The 20,553-nt window shown below is 38.2% G+C and overlaps 1 protein-coding gene across 1 annotated transcript in view; it reads right to left on the bottom strand.

The window, feature by feature from the left end:
- LOC126481269 (cadherin-23) overlaps positions 1-20,553 on the bottom strand; it is a 505,796-nt gene that overhangs the window by 218,622 nt on the left and 266,621 nt on the right. Inside the window, exons 7-12 of the mRNA XM_050104895.1 lie at positions 17,334-17,463; positions 13,529-13,701; positions 12,662-12,859; positions 4,176-4,314; positions 1,038-1,165; positions 390-517 (exon numbers count right to left, since the gene is read on the bottom strand). Coding sequence (XP_049960852.1) covers positions 390-517; positions 1,038-1,165; positions 4,176-4,314; positions 12,662-12,859; positions 13,529-13,701; positions 17,334-17,463 — 896 coding nt within the window. The remainder of the gene's footprint in view (positions 1-389; positions 518-1,037; positions 1,166-4,175; positions 4,315-12,661; positions 12,860-13,528; positions 13,702-17,333; positions 17,464-20,553) is intronic.

Genomic DNA, 20,553 nt, shown 5'->3' with positions numbered 1-20,553 from the left:
CCACCATACTATCCCTCCCCATCCCTGCCCCAGCCTCCTCCTACCCGCACCCAGTCGCCACTCACATCATGCACTGGTGCTGCTGTTCGCAGTATGTTTATTGTGCCTATCGCGACTCAGTATCTCCGCTATATGATGAGTAGCAACTTTCCTTCTCTGGTATTGTTGCATTCCATCCTGGATTTTCCATTGTTATATTATGTATTCTTCTTTTATGATGTTCTACAGCTTTGAGGATGTTGTCAGTATTGATCTATGCAACAAAAAGTACATCTGTCTAATCATACTCTATAAATACGTTTCCCTAAATTTTGCAGTTTTAACATACCTAAACTTATTTTGCAGCAACTTAATTATAATTATATACACTTTTTCTTACGTAAACTTACATTTCAGAAACACTTCCTCCTAAACTGGTGTATCGAATACCTTGTGTTCCCAAATTACCAGAATCATCATCCAGTGCCTGGACCCATGCAACTGTTGTTCCTATAGCAGCATTTTCCTTGATAGATACCTGTCACAAAAATGAAACAGTTTAAAGACTGAAGAGCAACGAAAAATTATTTTATATAATTTGTTGCTATAGAGATATTGCAGCAAATTTTCATGGTATATATTCAATGAACAAAAAATAATATCAAAGAATAAAAGGAGGGAGTGGAGAATACTCTTAAGTCAAATATTAATCTTGATATAATGAGAGAGATGTGTACCTCTTCACATACCATACAAAATTTTATTGTAATAAAAGAGTGCTAGAACGAACTAAAATAAAAGAGTATCTTATTAGTCGCTCCTCCTGTAATTCATCAGTATAGTATAACTCCGGGGCATAAATTTTGATTAATGGAAACATTTATGTTAAATGTTAGATTATGAGTTGTGTAAGAGGAGGTAATTGGCCTTTCCCATAATGTAACTTGAAACATTCCACCTCTCTGAAGGCTCTCTTTTATGATGGGATTTATTGAACATGACGGGTGAACAGATGAATGAATAAATGAATGAATGAACACTGTATGCTTCAAACTTACATTGTACACTGCTTTTGTGAATTCTGGAAAATTGTCATTCACATCTTTGATATGAACAGTCACAGGAACAAGACGATGCTTTGGACTGTACGGCACTATTTCTTTTGCTATTAACGTGAAGTGCATAACTGCAAAACAGAACAATGTGTAAATAAATTTATTCTGGTTGTTTGTAAAATCAACATTTTAACTCATTGTAAACAGATAAGAACTACTGCAATTTTAACTGAATTAAATTGGCCAATATTAGCAAATTAGATAAAAGCTGTGGCCATTACATGTCTCTGGTCATCTGATTCCTGGTAGGGATTAAGATGAGCCAGCGCATTGGGGCTGCCACTGATAACTAACTAATGTGAGACAGGCTATGTAGGGCTGTCTCATATAACATGACAGTACTAACTGCAACTGAAGGAAGATGGTACAATGAGAAAACTGAACCATCATTAAACATCACAGGAGAAGTGTTACGTTACAGCAACAGTTTCTACACAGTTTGGTAACATTGGTCATTAAATTAAACTAAAAATAATCATAAATAAAGACTCTTGGCCATTTGGCTCACTAGTTCTATCATCCAATAACACTCAAGTACTATAAATCCTAGTCATGTGAAAAAGGAGCAGCAATAAACATAAAACCATTCTAATAGTGGGACAGTAGTGTACATTGTCACAATGGTAAAGAACACCTGCATTAGTGGTAAAGATTTTGGAATAACTTTTTGCCTTGATTAAACCACACAAACCCAGAAGATTTTTCAATGTGAATATTTTGGATGAAGCTTGCACTGAAGTAACAGCTGCATTAAAATAATTTGATTTCCGATGTGTTCAATCTTAGCCTGCCATCAGGAAATAAAAATATTACTTACATCCAAATTAGATTATTTCATTAATGCACTCTAGGGATGGAGAAAACCAACTGTTTAAAACTGGTATTTTCGTTCTGAATAACCGGCAATTTTCAGTATTTGTTTGGTATCAATTATAACAGGTAGTTTTTTTACTTATTACTGGGTATAAAACAGGTATATCAATTTGTCATAGGAGTGGTGCAAAAGTTTTTGGTTTTTGAATAAAACTCTTTTAAAAATGAGTTCAGTAGGACATTCTGTGGATTCTGAAAAACTATTATCATTTTTGAATGCTATTATTTCTGATGAAAGGAATCCACTTACAGATCAACACATTATACAACAAGTATTTACGATCAGATAGGACGATTAATATAGGCCAATGGATTAATTCAGTATTGTAATTTTAACTACTGTCATCTAATTGTTCCTGGTAAATGTTATATTTTGCCTAAATGTAAATTGTTCATTTGAATTTTTTCAAAGAGCATATTTTGTTTTGTCAGCATAAAATCAATTCTATTCAAATTCCCACTGAAAAGTAAAGACATACATATGATTAAAAAAATGGAGTTTTCATTCAAAATAATTAAAGGAAAATAACGCAACAAATTTTAAACAAATGCTTGTTATTTGTCTGCTATTTTTATGAAACAGTAAATGGAAAAGGAAGTTACAGCAACAGTAATAAATTAAAAACTTAACAATTCATCACACTTTTTAATAACAGAAGTTAACTGATATGCTGTCAGTGTCTGTATAATATGCATTTATCTATCTGGGACATGGACATCTTAACACAAAAAATAGAGTTCTCCGACTTCATTCTTGCATTTTAACACTGTCTATTCATAATACCCAATCAGTGCTACGATCCCAGATTACAATATGATTTTTGAACAGAGAATTAGAAAATTGGAATCAGTAGGAGAATACTTGTGAATTTTTGTAGTAATCGACCCTTCATTACTTTTTGAGAAAAGCAGTGAAAGACGCATGCACTAAGTTTTCTTTTATTTACCTATTTCATTTGATACTTCTCTCTCTTTATCTTGAAAAACACAATGTAAAAGTCTGAGGGAAACACAATGCAAAAATCTGAGAGAGTCTTAGAATTTTCCAATCTTTGTTCAGTGTTTGGATTTATTGCTGGAAAAGATAAAATAAAATACTGAAAATTGATTATTTCAGAAACCAGTTATTTTGGGCAGGCGAAACTGGAGATGGTAAATATTTCTATAACCAAAAACCGGTTGTTCTAGCAATAACCACCATTCCTACTGTGCACTGATTCAGCTTGTTATGTAACCACCATGCAGAAATTTTATCCACACTGCATATGATGTACATACACTTAATATATTCATAGGAGTCCACAGTAGAAACTATAAAACACATCCCCAGTACAAAGCCAGGATAGATAAATGTGTATTTGGAGGTCATAGTATGAACTATGTATTGGTATGTATTGTTGAGAGGTAAGGTGTATCGCCTACACTGAGTTTGTACTTGGCATATGTGGCACAGTTTCTGTTATAGTGTGATATTAGTTTATTACCTGTATGCATGTCATACATGTTGTTCAGTAAGTCTCTCTACCATGTATGTTTGTCTCATGTAATAAATAATCAGATGATAATAAAATTACTATAATGCAGTTGAAATAACTTTCTCTGGAAATGAGAGGTAGTTCATGGTATGAGGGTAGTTCAGAAAGTAGGCTATGTTTGGTAATAAAAAGGAATCAAGTACAGATAAAGAAAATAATTTATTTCACAAAAATCTATAGCATTCACACTACCTTTCAACATAACCCCCATAATTTTCCAGGCATTTTTGAGTGCACAGTGAGCATGTAAAGATGCCTAGAAAATTATGTCTCCCACCAAGTTCAAGGGCCTGATGAGAAATTCTGCCTGACGTCATGCAGTCCACATAACATAACTGTTATGAGGTTCCTTCTTCAAGACATTTCACAGCCGCACTCTGAAAACCATTTTTGATTTTCACTGTGGTTTCCATTTCATGATCATTCGGGACTTACTTTCTGAATAGCCCACATATTTATTCTGCATGTAAATAAACTATGACTGAAGTGTAATAAGAGATAGAGAATGGAGGGAGGAGGGAGGGAGGGAGGGAGGGAGAGGGAGAGTTTGATAGTAATGATTACTGCAACTTACTTGTATTATATTTTTATCTAAGTAACATAGTATACATCAGTAAAATTGTTTATCCTACAATGTCCGCGTCATTAAATGCTCATTTTTTGCATTACATACCAATATTTTTTTCATAGTCAAGCTGTTTTGGATCTTTAACTCTGATCAGGAATGAAGCTTCATTTATACCCCTTGATGGTGTAACTTCGAAAATTCCTTCATCACCTTCCAAAAACATTTCAAATGTTCCATTATTTCCCTGAAATAATAGAATAATGCTGCAACTTAGCAAAATATAAAGCTTACTAGAATTAAGAAATGTGATATATCTTGATGAGCTTCCATAAGCACTCTGACAAAACTGTTGTGAGTAAAGGGAAGAGAATAATGTGGTTCAAAGGCTAAATAGGTTAGTGTCAAACTATGAGGATCATTTTTAAAGTAAAAACCAATAGCGCATCGTATTCGTGCATCCTGTCACAATAAGTCCATTCATGGTTGGCCTCTCTTGGCCAGTCTCTCGCTATGCCACAATTACATTTCACATTTCTGGCAGTGTTGATTGTACAGTTATACTGCTTCGTTTGTCACCATGTCGCTCAGTAATGCCACCAATTGTGAAATGTGCTCAGTTATTTGGTTCTTAAATGCAAAACAAGTTTGTCCTGCTGCAATTTACCAACAGCTTATTGAAGTTTATCTTGGAGGTTTAATGAATGATGCAAATGTGTGTAAATGGTGTAGGCTGTTTAATGAAGGAAGGACAAATGTACATTATGAAGAATGATCTGGATGGCCTACTGTCATGAATGAAGACTTGACACAAAATGTTGATGAGACAATTTGCCAAAATAGGCAGTACAGTGTTGATGAGCTTTTACGACAAAAAATGTGTGCAAGATGGGTGCCAAAAATGTTGACAGAACAACACACAACAAAGGAAATGGCATATTCTTCTTCCATTTTGGAATGATATCACAGGGATGTTGATACATTCTTGAGTCACATTGTGACCAGTGATGAAATGTGGATTGTACGCTACACACCATGGAATAAAAGTCAATCCAGTGAGTGGCACCATTCAAACTCTCTGATGAAACCATGAAAATTCAGACAAGAAGCTTCGACATAGAAAATTAGGGCCACCGTCTTTTGTCAGACTTTTTGCCAGTATGAATGGTAATAAATGCTGAGAGGTACTGTGAAACATTATTAAAGCACTATTCAAAATCACCAGCAGGGTCTCCTTTCTAGCAGCATCATTCTGCTTTACGACAATGCTCGGACTTATGTTGCAGCAAGAAAAAAGACACAACCGGACAAGTTTCATTAGGAATTTCTGGAGCATCCACCATACAGCCCTGACTTAGCACCATCAGACTTTCATCTGTTTCTTGGTAGAAAGTGCTTGAAAAATGATAACATGTTGAAAGAAACTGTTACTAACTGATTTGACGGTTAGGCAGCAGTGTTCTTTGATGCTGGAACACAAAAGCTGGTGCCACAATTTGACAAAAGTTTAAATGTTCATGGTGACTATGCTGAAAAGTGAAAAAATGTGCATATTTTAGTTTGTGATACAATTTACATTCATAAATTAAATTTCTCTTATTCCATTATATTAGTCAAGTAGAACAGTAATCTCCACCCTTACAGAATATAGAGAATATTACTACAATTAAAAAGTGACAGTTTTAGTATCACACAAAGCAGGAGTATTCTCATGCTTATAAACAAAAAAAGGACCAATTTGGAATCAAGCAACATGCAGAGACAGAAAGACCTTATGACACTTAGAGATTTTGTTAAACATGGATATGTACAATGTATAATGTGTTGGTTAGTACTCTTCAAAAGGTTAAGTAGTATGTATATGATGATGTCCTACTAGCTAACAGGAAAAATATATGCAGCATATATGAGGAGCATTATTTCAAATCATATTATATATAGTGAGTGACAAAATTGAGTTTGATACACTTTCATATAGTTTCAGAAGCGATCTTCCATGCTGTAAAGTCAGATTGTAACAAATTGTATTCACTAAAAGTGTAAATAGTTCTTGAAAACTAGATGCTGTTTCAAATTATTCAAATCATATTCAGTCCTCTGTGGTGTGTTTCAAAGTGTATTGTATCCAACATTACTTTGCTCAGCTGGGTATACTGACAACAAGTACACATTTCTAGACAAAGCTAGATGTCAGTAATGACAGTTATCTCTTACTTGTCAATTTCATGTAAGGGAACAGCTTTTTTGCTTACATAGGAAAAAAATGGTGTAGGTGATAATTCAAGAGGAAACCAAAACAGAGAAAAGAAAGCCAAACATGCACATCAAGTTAAATTTTCATACAGTAGAGTGAGAGAAGCAAAGAAGATTGATGCAAATAATTTGCTACCTAAATGTTTTGGTGACGAAGGGAGCATAGGAGATTTAGATTTTTATGCTAATATCTTTGATCCAGTTGACATGGGAAGTCACAATAAGGAAGAAGTTAGTATGTCAGCTTGAGCTTGCTTGGAAGGACTGAACAAAATTTGAAGAGAAACCAGCAGTGTGGCCATTCTGAACAGTGTATAAATCAAAATGTTTAAGCTGAAGATTTAGATTTCGGATTGACTGCTGTGTTATAAAACACAAACAAGCATTTAAATGATACAGTATATCATTAAAGAATTATAACAGAAAGACATTGTAAATTGTATATCAAAATTATTCATGTGAATATTTTTCTTGTGTAATAACTTGGTTTTCAATAGTAAGATGTTAGTTTGATATAAATCATATGAAAGTCAATTGGCAGCAAGAAGGATGTTATGAATACTCTATATACTAGAATGTTTCTGTAAAAAAAAGGTGCTAAAAGATGATGTTATTCTACAATAATAAGAAAATAATTGGTTGCTATGTATGTACCTTATCAAACTTTTTTATTTGTATATTTTACAAATTACTGAACCAAAGCATATTAAGTTCAACACATTTTCCTCAAATTTGAAGAATACAATTCCAAATTGATATCACTTTTTCATGTATCTAAAAGTAAGACTCAAACACAATAGCCTCATATTTTACAAATGTAAAAATTTCACATGTTGGGGGTAATTGGTTTCTCCCCTCTCCCGTAAAATTTTGTTTTTTGGACATAATACAATTTGAAATGATGTTCCTCATATTAACAAAGATCTTAAAAATTTAGAACAAACACTCAGACTTTAAATACTGGTAAACCAGAGGTATGAAAATCAGCAAATCGAAGAATATAAAAATACGAGCATGGTTTGAAAAGTTCTCTGAATGAAATAGAAAAAACATACTTACATCACTGAAACTTTCTTTTTCAATGTAGTCTCCTTATATATTAATGCACTTGGTCCAACAATGTTCCAGGGCCTTGAACCCATCTCAAAAATGAGTTTCCTCCAGGCCTGCAAAATAGTTGTCAACTCCAGCTAACAGTCCTTCGTTTGAAGTTACTCTTTGTCCATCAAGAAAAATTTTCAGTTTTGGGAAGAGATGGAAGTCAAGTGGAGCCACATCAGGTGAATAAGGCATGTTTGGAAACAATTCATACCTTAGTTCATGTAATTTTGCCATGGCGACGGCAATGTGTGGAGGTGCACACTTGTCTTGATGGAAGATGACTTTATTCCTTGCTAAACCTGGCCTTTTTTGCATATCTTTGTTGCAGTTTGTCCAGGAGGTTAGCATAGATTCTCCAGTAATTGTTTGCCCAGTGGGGAGGTAGTCTACAAACAGAATCCCCTTCGCATCCCAGAACACTGATGGCATGACCTTCCCTGCCGAAGGAATTATCTTTGCTTTCTTTGGTGGCGGAGGATCAGCATGTTTCCACTGTTTGACTGTTGTTTTGTCTCTGTGCACCCAAGTTTCATCAGTGGTCACAAACCGGCACAAAAAAATCTTGTTCGTTCCTCCTAACATGGGCCAAACATTGTTCCAATACGTCCATTCTCATGCGTTTTTGATCCAGCGTCAAGAGTCGTGGCACCCATCTTGCAGATAATTTTTTCATTTCTAATTCTTCAGTTAAAATGTGATATACTCTTTCAGATGACATCTGGCAAGTGTGAGCAATTTACACACTTTCAATCGGCGATCCTCCGTAACCATTTTGTGCACTTTTGCAATGATTTCTGGAGTAGTGACACATCTTGGCCAACCACTGTGTAGATCATCATCTACGCTCTCCCAGCCAAATTTAAATTCATTTGTCCACTTGGCAACAGCTGAATATGAAGGAGCATAGTCCCTCAGTGTATTCTGGGAATCGGCATGTATGTCCTTTGCTTAATTACTGCTCAAATCTCAATTTTTTCTATCTTAGCAAATCACTATGCAGGAACAAGAGCATTGATGTGGTATGTGTTTACAGGCAACAATCTAATGACCCTCCACCACACACCGTCAGGTGGCTTGCAGAGTATGGGTATACCTGTGGTAGAGTGGGAGGTCGTCTCAAGGTGTGTCAGGGGGTGAAAGACATTCTGGAGGGCTGAACGGAAGGCCTCTCCAGTTTGTCTGACGAACCGGTTTCAGGCTCTGTCTCAGGCTGATACTGATCTTCGGCCTGACATGGCTGCTTGTCCTGTTCCAGAGGTTGCCCCTCAGTCTGCAAGATTCGGGCGGTCGCAGAGGGTTGGCTTACTGGTAGTTGGGAGCTCCAACGTAAGGCGCGTAATGGGGCCCCTTAGGGATATGGCAGCAAGAGAGGGGAAGAAAACCAATGTGCACTCCGTGTGCATACCTGGGGGAGTCATTCCAGATGTGGAAAGGGTCCTTCTGGATGCCATGAAGGGTACAGGGTGCACCCATCTACAGGTGGTCGCTCATGTCAGCACCAATGATGTGTGTCGCTATGGATCCGAGGAAATCCTCTCTGGCTTCCAGCGGCTATCTGATTTGGTGAAGACTGCCAGTCTCACTAGCGGGATGAAAGCAGAGCTCACCATCTGCAGCATCGTCGACAGGACTGACTGCGGACCTTTGGTACAGAGCCGAGTGGATAGTCTGAATCAGAGGCTGAGATGGTTCTGCGACCGTGTGGGCTGCAGATTCCTCGACTTGCGCCATAGGGTGGTGGGGTTTCGGGTTCCACTGGATAGGTCAGGAGTCCACTACACGCAACAAGCAGCTACACGGGTAGCAGGGGTTGTGTGGTGTGGGCTGGGCGGTTTTTTAGGTTAGATGGCCTTGGGCAAGTACAGAAAGGGCAACAGCCTCAACGGGTGCAGGGCAAAGTCAGGACATGCGCGGACCAAGCAGCAATTGGTATTGTAATTGTGAACTGTCGAAGCTGCGTTGGTAAAGTACCAGAACTTCAAGCGCTGATAGAAGACTGCTTCAACCAGCTTTCTGTACCTATAACGATTTCGGCTTACCGAAGCCGAAATCGTTATAGGTACAGAAAGCTGGTTGAAGCCAGAGATAAATTCTGCCAAAATTTTTACAAAGGTACAGACGGTGTTTAGAAAGGATAGATTGCATGCAACCGGTGGTGGAGTGTTCATAGCTGTTAGTAGTAGTTTATCCTGTAGTGAAATAGAAGTGGATAGTTCCTGTGAATTATTATGGGTGGAGGTTACACTCAACAACCGAGCTAGGTTAATAATTGGCTCCTTTTACCGACCTCCCGACTCAGCAGCATTAGTGGCAGAACAACTGAGAGAAAATTTGGAATACATTTCACATAAATTTTCTCAGCATGTTATAGTCTTAGGTGGAGATTTCAATTTACCAGATATAGACTGGGACACTCTGATGTTTAGGACGGGTGGTAGGGACAGAGCATCGAGTGACATTATACTGAGTGCACTATCCGAAAATTACCTCGAGCAATTAAACAAAGAACCGACTCGTGGAGATAACATCTTGGACCTACTGATAACAAACAGACCCGAACTTTTTGACTCTGTATGTACAGAACAGGGAATCAGTGAACATAAGGCCGTTGCAGCATCCCTGAATATGGAAGTTAGTAGGAATATAAAAAAAAGGGAGGAAGGTTTATCTGTTTAGCAAGAGTAATAGGAGGCAATTTTCAGACTACCTAACAGATCAAAACGAAAATTTCTGTTCGGACACTGACAATGTTGTGTGTTTATGGAAAAAGTTCAAGGCAATCGTAAAATGCGTTTTAGACAGGTACGCGCAGAGTAAAACTGTGAGGGACGGGAAAAACCCACCGTGGTACAACAACAAAGTTAGGAAACTACTGCGAAAGCAAAGAGAGCTTCACTCTAAGTTTAAACACAGCCAAAACCTCTCAGACAAACAGAAGCTAAACGATGTCAAAGTTAGCGTAAGGAGGGCTATGCGTGAAGCGTTCAGTGAATTCGAAAGTAAAATTCTCTGTACCGACTTGACAGAAAATCCTAGGAAGTTCTGGTCTTACGTTAAATCAGTAAGTGGCTCGAAACAGCATATCCAGACACTCCGGGATGATGATGGCATTGAAACAGAGGATGACACGCATAAAGCTGAAATACTAAACACCTTTTTCCAAAGCTGTTTCACAGAGGAAGACCGCACTGCAGTTCCTTCTCTAAATCCTCGCACAAACGAAAAAATGGCTGTCATCGAAATAAGTGTCCAAGGAATAGAAAAGCAACTGGAATCACTCAACAGAGGAAAGTCCACTGGACCTGACGGGATACCAATTCGATTCTACACAGAGTACGCGAAAGAACTTGCCCCCCTTCTAACAGCCGTGTACCACAAGTCTCTAGAGGAACGGAAGGTTCCAAATGAGTGGAAAAGAGCACAGGTAGTACCAGTCTTCAAGAAGGGTCGTCAAGCAGATGCGAAAAACTATAGACCTATATCTCTGATGTCGATCTGTTGTAGAATTTTAGAACATGTTTTTTGCTCGAGTATCAAGTCGTTTTTGGAAACCCAGAATCTACTATGTAGGAATCAACATGGATTCCGGAAACAGCGATCGTGTGAGACCCAACTCGCTTTATTTGTTCATGAGACCCAGAAAATATTAGATACAGGCTCCCAGGTAGATGCTATTTTTCTTGACTTCCGGAAGGCGTTTGATACAGTTCCGCACTGTCGCCTGATAAACAAAGTAAGAGCCTACGGAATATCAGACCAGCTGTGTGGCTGGATTGAAGAGTTTTTAGCAAACAGAACACAGCATGTTGTTATCAATGAAGAGACGTCTACAGATGTTAAAGTAACCTCTGGCGTGCCACAGGGGAGTGTTATGGGACCATTGCTTTTCACAATATATATAAATGACCTAGTAGATAGTGTCGGAAGTCCCATGCGGCTTTTCGCGGATGATGCTGTAGTATACAGAGAAGTTGCAGCATTAGAAAATTGTAGCGAAATGCAGGAAGATCTACAGCGGACAGGCACTTGGTGCAGGGAGTGGCAACTGACCCTTAACATAGACAAATGTAATGTATTGCGAATACATAAAAAGAAGGATCCTTTATTGTATGATTATATGATAGCGGAACAAACACTGGTAGCAGTTACTTCTGTAAAATATCTGGGAGTATGCGTGCGGAACGATTTGAAGTGGAATGATCATATAAAATTAATTGTTGGTAAGGCGGGTACCAGGTTGAGATTCATTGGGAGAGTCCGTAGAAAATGTGGTCCATCAACAAAGGAGGTGGCTTACAAAACACTCGTTCGACCTATACTTGAGTATTGCCCAACAGTGTGGGATCCGCACCAGATCGGTTTGACGGAGGAGATAGAGAAGATCCAAAGAAGAGCGGCGCGTTTCATCACAGGGTTATTTGGTGACCGTGATAGCGTTACGGAGATGTTTAACAAACTCAAGTGGCAGACTCTGCTAGAGAGGCGCTCTGCATCGCGGTGTAGCTTGCTCGCTCACCAGGTTTCGAGAGGGTGTGTTTCTGGATGAGGTATCGAATATATTGCTTCCCCCTACTTATACGTCCCGAGGAGATGACGAATGTAAAATTAGAGAGATTAGAGCACGCACGGAGGCTTTCAGACAGTCGTTCTTCCCGCGAACCATACGCGACTGGAACAGGAAAGGGAGGTAATGACAGTGGCACGTAATGTGCCCTCCGCCACACTCTGTTGAGTGGCTTGCGGAGTATAAATGTAGATGTAGATGATGTAGATGTAGATGTAGACATATCACATGAACAACTCGTTGCGCTAGTGCTGACATCTCGTGGTGATTCTGAGAACTTTTCAAACCACCCTCATACATGACATCAAAAATTTAAAAATAAAATGTGTGTAGATAACATTTTAGGCAAAAATGCTTAAGACAATAGAAAATATGCTTTTGAGATAAATAAAAACGAGTGGTCGTAAACAAGTCATTTAGGGAGAGAACGATGAAACAGTCTGTCAGAATGATCACCTGGCTGTAAAAGCTAAGGCACTTCTGAGAACAGACTAAAAGTGTTTACAAGCAGTAAGCTTGTGGCTGTGGGAAAGCCTGATAAACATCTCCATTGGACCTAAAGGAATACCAATAAAGAAATTTTAACAGGAAATAAGACAGACATGCAGCCTTCTGGCTACACGAGATGTGTGAATGCAGTTGTTATTCTGATGCAGTGATATTTATGTTACTTTACCTGATCGTGGTCATATACTTCTGGAACACTGTCTTCAAGGAATGTGACGGGAGTGTTTGATTGAGCATTTTCAACTACTTCACATATGTATTTCTCACTCCTGAAAGTTGGTATTTCATCATTAACATCTGTTACAATCACTGTAACTTCTGTCGTAGCTGAAGGTGCTGGAGATATTGACGAGGATTCTTCTTCTGCCTTGAGGATTAAGCATGGAGGCATATTAAACAGTGTATTATCACATAAAACTAATACAAAAAACATCTATCATCCATGTAGTAAACAAAAGTGAAGAAAGGAAACTATTCTCCTGGAGTTGACCGATGTGTAGAGCATAGAAAAATGTGGCAGCAAAGACATGTTACTACTTTAAGTACACACAGTCATACATACAGACACCCAAATGTGATCACATACGGTATTATCTTTGAAATGTTACTTTTATGTCATGGAGAAGACAAGAAACTGAATAACAGAAATATGCACTGCTACATTACTTTTTTGTTTTCTGAGTAGCTTTTAGACTTTTGATCTAATTAATAAGTATTTATTTTCCTACATTATTGAATAAGTGACTTCTCGTAGTTATGTTTACATTGTACATAGATGAGTTACTAACACACTATTGAAATCTCACAGCTTCTTTTAAAAAAGTACTGATATGTAAAGAGAGGAACAGAATTGGACTAATGAAAATCTCTTTAAATTCTGTGCAAAATGTTTCTCAAGAACAGCAAGCAGAAATGATGTCAGTAAAGTTTACATCATACACTAGCACAAATCTCTTAAAAATAGGTGAACACAGTAGAAAGTGAAAGGTAAGTAACGACTAAGGTATACCTCTGGTACAAATGTATTATTACTTACAGTGACTTCCAGGATGTATGCACCATTACTGTTTAATGGACTTTCTCTATCAAGCTTCTCTTTTGTATAGACAACACCTGTTGCAGAATCAATTGCAAATGCATCAAGAGTTCCTTTTTCTAAGGAGTAACTTATTTTGTTATTTATTCCTCGATCACCATCAACAGCTTTAACTGTAAAGTGAAACACTGATTAAGAAACTAATAACAAGATTACTTACAAAATGAGAAGGAACCATACCACCCATGTATGTTACGGTTGTCCACTGTATTATGTGCTTCACTAAAATTGTTAAGCTGTTGATTTGATTTTTGGGGGCATGTAGTGTTTGCATTAGTTGAAATGTTTTGGGTTTTGGAAAAAAGTTCATCAATGGTTCACTCCGTATCTGGAAAGTAGGAAGCAGAAGGTTTTCCTCCATTGTCTACAAACAGGGAAGTGTTTTGAATATGACTGGAGTCACATAAAATGAGGGGCACCATAGGGTTCTGTCCTTGGTGTATATTAATGATGAACTAACAAGGACACGATTAAAAAATGGTTCTCTTTGCAGATGAAGCAAGTGTTACTGTCAGAGATGTGGAAGGCAATGTAAATGCTGTAGCCAATACAATAGTCAGTACAAATGATTAACACTTAACTGCAACAAAATGCAGTGCACTGTTCTCTGATACAGAACTTTTGTAAACGTAAAATATTATTGTCCCATGGTGGTCAGGCAGTCAGTGAAGTTGATCATTTTTAATTCTGAGGACTGAGGGTAGATGGAAAGCTTTCTTAGGAAGTAGCGTGTTCAAGATCTTGCACAGAAAGGTAATGCTGCTACCTTCACTAAATGAATGATCTCCACTGCCTCTGAAACACAGAGGTTTGTTTACTTTATTCATTTTGCTCTGTCACCTTATATGGTGTTATATTTTGGGGGACAACCCTATGGACTCACTAAGAATATTCTTAGCCCAGAAAAAGTTGACCAAACCAATGTGCCATGTTAGTTTGCAAGCTTCACAAAGGCTGTCATTCAGGTATCTTAAAATCCTAATTCTGTCATCCCTGTATATATAATCCATCATGGGATTAGTTGTTGACAATAGTAAGTCATTCAGAAGAAACTAAAACACTCATTTGTGGAAACTAGATTGGGAAACAGTGTGCACTAGAATAACATTTCTGCAAGCACTCTACAAACAGATATGCACTATTCAGCAGGATTAATTATCAGTAGGCTTCATCATATTTGAAAAAAAATTTTGACTGATAAATCCCAAGCATTCAAATTTAAGCTGAAAAGTTTCTTTGTGGCATACACCTGTTTTGTACAGGAGTTCGACACAGTAGTTCAGAAATTTTCTTTCTAATGTGTTATTTATAAGTATACTCTCTCAAAAATTTATTTTTGTGGCTTATTAATTCTAAAAATTTTTTGTTCATAACTTTTCTAGTCAGCATTCTGTAAACTACATACTGACTCAGTCCACAATCAAGGATTTTTGGGTAACATGGTCCCAGAGAATGTGACAAAATAAAGTTAGTGCTGTTAAATGTCATTGTTGATTATTTGGTAGTATTAGCGTGTGTTAGAGTGATAACTACTGAAATTATAGAACCTGCTACATCAGTTTTTTTCAGTTGTAATAATCCATCATTTGTTGCACTAATGTCTTGTAAACAGTTTCCTTTACAGATGCACAGTAATCCTTCCAACAAGTCCAAGTCTTCCGTAATACTGATTTTACTTGTCATATTTCATATCACATCTTATCGTTATCCCTAAATACTTGTTCAATGTTACATGTTCAAGATATTCACCAGTAACCTGGACTCCCACTCTCTGGGTTTGCTGTCTGTTTTGTGAAATAAGTGCTTTAAATGATACCGGTTTTCTTGCTGGGAGTTACAAGAGCTTTTTCCCAGTCTAAAAAAAATCGTCATTTGTGTTGCACATGTAGTCTGCCATCCAAGTGTCTGTTTTCAGTGTATCGTGCACACCTGACCAATGTAGGGCAAAATTACAAATCTGCACTTTATTATAAGTAGAAGAATCTGCAGCTGGTTTTGTCAAAGGATTGGTGAAGTGTCTTGGTTAGATCCTTCTATCTGCTTCAACCCAGAGTGCCCCAATCAGTTCTTGGAATGATGCTGTAAATTGACAGCTAACCAGGGCAGCTCACCACTGGTGCTGCCCACCGAAGGCTTGACCTGCCACTGCTGTCCAACACCCCTGGTGTTGGCTTGCAGTTGGTGCCACTTCCTTGTCTCACCCACACTGTTCTCTGCTGTTACTCACAGCTGCTCCTAGCCTTACTGTGGCGCTGCATTCGGCATTGCAGTTTCATGGGCACTCTGCTGTGATGGGAATGCACCACCAGTGCTGGCACCAACTACCATGCAGGGTGGAAATTAAGTTGTGCCATGAACTGGTAATTCACAGCACAGAAGGAAAATTATTGTTTAATGGCATGCTGGCGATGAGGTGATTAAAGATGGAGCACAAGCTTTGATTGGGGAAGCATGGGGAAGGAAGTTGGTCATGGCCTTTCAAAGGAATAATCCTGCCTTTTGCCTTAAGCAATTTAAGAAAATCAGGGGAAACCAAAATATGGATGTGAATTTTAACAGCCATTCTTCTGAGTGCAAGTCCACTGATTTAACATTGCCCCCATTTCACATTGTCCCTCACAACAGGTAGCAGAAGAGGCAAGACCTACCAGTTCTGTCTCATTAGCAACAGGACATGATACCTCAAACTGATTCATTAGAGGTGTAGTGCAGGCATTTCAGCCATTAACCGTATACAACCTTCCTCAAGAAACAGCCCTACATGTGGCCATATTCCAACTGCCACCGTTAGGTGACCATTTATTACCAGACTGAGGTTCTCCATAGACCACATCATCAAAATGAGTAGCTGGCAACCTCTGTGGCACCTTTACAATGCAATACTGCCCTGCAATTCCATCAATGTTACAATTTGCAACATTTGTGTAAAGCCAGCTGGTAGTGGGTTCACATAGCTTAAGCCAGCTGATAGTGTTTCATGTGGCTTCCAGCTATTTGTGAACAAAGACCAACGCCTTCATCATGAACTTTAAATGGCCACAGTTGTTACCCATACCTAGACATGAACTTAGCTTTTTCTGAAACAAAATAAAGTGAAGGAGTAAAGTTGAAGAGAAGGTTGTGCTTACATTAAAACTGAACCAAGGGCAATGAACAAACCTGAGGTCCACTTTGATGTAAGAGTCACTATGCCTAGTGCTGCTGCTGTGGTATCTGAAGCACTATGGGATCCTACTAGAGCCAGGATATGGAAGCATCACTCTTGACAGGATATGACAACTTTCTCACCACTTTCTGCTACAAGTTTACTAATTTTCAACAATTATTCATTGCTCACCATGATGTAGATGAAGTACTATTGACTTCAGAGACAACAAACTGTTTAGTTATATACAGATGAAGTACTATTGACTTAAGAGCCAACAAACTGTTTAGTTATATATATAGATGAAGCACTATTGACTTAAGAGCCAACAAACTGTTTAGTTATATATAGATGAAGTACTATTGAATTAAGAGCCAGCAAACTGTTTAGTTTTCATATAAAGCAAAGTGAAGTTTGTCAGTTACTTGGGAAAAGTTCCATGTTATTAGTTTTAATAGTTTGTATCAAAAGAGACAGAAGTTTCAACCTTTAGTTCAATAGTTTAGCAATTTAGTGCAAGTTAATGTAACTCTAAAGAACCGAAAAAGTGCGAAAATGATAATAGCAAATTCTTGTCCATGAAAATTTAATGACACACACCTTGAAGGACAGATGTTCCAATTACAGCATCCTCACTCACTCTTGTAACAGGTGGCACATACACAAATTCTGGTGGCTGATCTTCCATATCGATGACTTTGACTAAAATGGCAGCAGTCCCTGTGTTTACCTAAAAAAAAGAAATTAAAATTACTCTCTGTTAGGTGTCACTTGCCACTTCTTTAAAGAAATGAGTAAAAAGTATTTTGATGAAAGGTTTTAATATTGGAAGCCCTTCACAGTATATGTTTACAATTGTATATGGAAATGAATTATGAAACAATAATACTCTGTAGTAACTGGTCATGCCCCACATCTGGCACACGTTACAAATTTATTTGACAATAATGCTGTGTTGCATTATTGCCAAGTGTTGAATTGTTGGCAGAAACAAACAACCATAGATATCTTCCTAGTAAACAAGAATTATATATGTATCACGGATAATAAAGTACATAATACTGTATGTATAATTTTCTTTCAATAAATGGCATGAATAAGATAAAACTTTTAGTACTTTTTCTGCATGGAACACATTATTGTAATTTATATGGGATAAATTGTTTCATTTAATGAGTATTTCACACTATGAGTAAGATGGAACAAACTACGGTTGCTATATGAGGTTCCACTGTAATTTTGAATACCCACAACAAACATTTATAACACTGAGACTTCCTTGTTAAAGCAAAACTCTGTGTGGACCTTATTTTATTCCAGAAGTATGGATATTATTAATTATGCAATAACAGACAGCAAGTGTATGAATCTATAGCAGATTCTATGAGAAGTGTCCTCAGAGAAGTGTAACAAAATTGAGAAAAATGAATCAATGAATCTGTTTTACATTCATCAACTGATTATACAACTGCATTATCTACTATCAGATGAAAACAACATATCTAAAGATGTGCATTTCATTGCACATCATATTATCATGCATTTTAAACAGTGGAAAGTGTAGGATGGAATAACAACCAAAGCTGTTTCACAGAGGAAGACCGCACTGCAGTTCCTTCTCTAAATCCTTGCACAAACGAAAAAATGGCTGTCATCGAAATAAGTGTCCAAGGAATAGAAAAGCAACTGGAATCACTCAATAGAGGAAAGTCCACTGGACCTGACGGGATACCAATTCGATTCTACACAGAGTATGCGAAAGAACTTGCCCCCCTTCTAACAGCCGTGTACCGCAAGTCTCTAGAGGAACGGAGGGTTCCAAATGATTGGAAAAGAGCACAGGTAGTCCCAGTCTTCAAGAAGGGTCGTCGAGCAGATGCGCAAAACTATAGACCTATATCTCTGACGTCGATCTGTTGCAGAATTTTAGAACATGTTTTTTGCTCGAGTATCATGTCGTTTTTGGAAACCCAGAATCTACTATGTAGGAATCAACATGGATTCTGGAAACAGCGATCGTGTGAGACCCAACTCGCCTTATTTGTTCATGAGACCCAGAAAATATTAGATACAGGCTCCCAGGTAGATGCTATTTTTCTTGACTTCCGGAAGGCGTTCGATACAGTTCCACACTGTCGCCTGATAAACAAAGTAAGAGCCTACGGAATATCAGACCAGCTGTGTGGCTGGATTGAAGAGTTTTTAGCAAACAGAACACAGCATGTTGTTATCAATGGAAAGACGTCTACAGACGTTAAAGTAACCTCTGGCGTGCCACAGGGGAGTGTTATGGGACCATTGCTTTTCACAATATATATAAATGACCTAGTAGATAGTGTCGGAAGTCCCATGCGGCTTTTCGCGGATGATGCTGTAGTATACAGAGAAGTTGCAGCATTAGAAAATTGTAGCGAAATGCAGGAAGATCTGCAGCGGACAGGCACTTGGTGCAGGGAGTGGCAACTGACCCTTAACATAGACAAATGTAATGTATTGCGAATACATAGAAAGAAGGATCCTTTATTGTATGATTATATGATAGCGGAACAAACACTGGTAGCAGTTACTTCTGTAAAATATCTGGGAGTATGCGTGCGGAACGATTTGAAGTGGAATGATCATATAAAATTAATTGTTGGTAAGGCGGGTACCAGGTTGAGATTCATTGGGAGAGTGCTTCGAAAATGTAGTCCATCAACAAAGGAGGTGGCTTACAAAACACTCGTTCGACCTATACTTGAGTATTGCTCATCAGTGTGGGATCCGTACCAGATCGGTTTGACGGAGGGGATAGAGAAGATCCAAAGAAGAGCGGCGCGTTTTGTCACAGGGTTATTTGGTAACCGTGATAGCGTTACGGAGATGTTTAATAAACTCAAGTGGCAAACTCCGCAAGAGAGGCGCTCTGCATCGCGGTGTAGCTTGCTCGCCAGGTTTCGAGAGGGTGCGTTTCTGGATGAGGTATCGAATATATTGCTTCCCCCTACTTATACCTCCCGAGGAGATCACGAATGTAAAATTAGAGAGATTAGAGCGCGCACGGAGGCTTTCAGACAGTCGTTCTTCCTGCGAACCATACGCGACTGGAACAGGAAAGGGAGGTAATGACAGTGGCACGTAAAGTGCCCTCCGCCACACACCGTTGGGTGGCTTGCAGAGTATAAATGTAGATGTAGATGTAGATATACACACAATGAAAAAGAATGCTAGAAATAAATCAGCTTTTGGACAAAGTACTTCATCAGAAGTAAAAAAAAAGAAAGAAAGCCACACACACTCACACTTTCTAAAAAAAATTGTTATAAATGCATGGCTACTGTCTCTGGGTGCTAAGGCCCAATAGTGACTGTCTGACTTGTGCAGGGATAGTTATCCCTCACCCTCCCCACCCCATGCCACTTCATTATCACCTGCACCCACCCCTGATAGATTGCTGCCCACTTCAGATGTAGTGTGAATTGTTGTGTGAATGTGTGTAATTTTCTACTTCTGAACTACAACTTTGGCCAAAAACTGAAATATTTCTAGTATTTATTTTCATTGTGACTGTCTGTGAGCCAAAGCCTCCTCTACATGGAGAGTAGCGATTTATCCTTTCCCTATTGTTGTTATTACTAACATTAATAAGGCCAATGATATAAAAGCAGCTGTTAACTAACCCTAGTAACATCACATTGATTTCTCCTACTGTTAAAACGTATGTCCAAAGAGAGTAAAACGCAAAACTTACTACATTTTTAAGGAAAAATACATTAGATTAGATTCAGTTTTCATTCCATAGACCCAAAAATGAGATGATTCTTTGGGTGTGAAACAAGTC

This window comes from Schistocerca serialis, chromosome 5 (assembly GCF_023864345.2).
Source record: "Schistocerca serialis cubense isolate TAMUIC-IGC-003099 chromosome 5, iqSchSeri2.2, whole genome shotgun sequence".
Lineage (NCBI taxonomy): Eukaryota > Metazoa > Arthropoda > Insecta > Orthoptera > Acrididae > Schistocerca > Schistocerca serialis.
The sequence above is the reverse complement of the archived record's forward strand: the minus strand, read 5'-3'. Positions and strand labels throughout refer to the sequence as shown.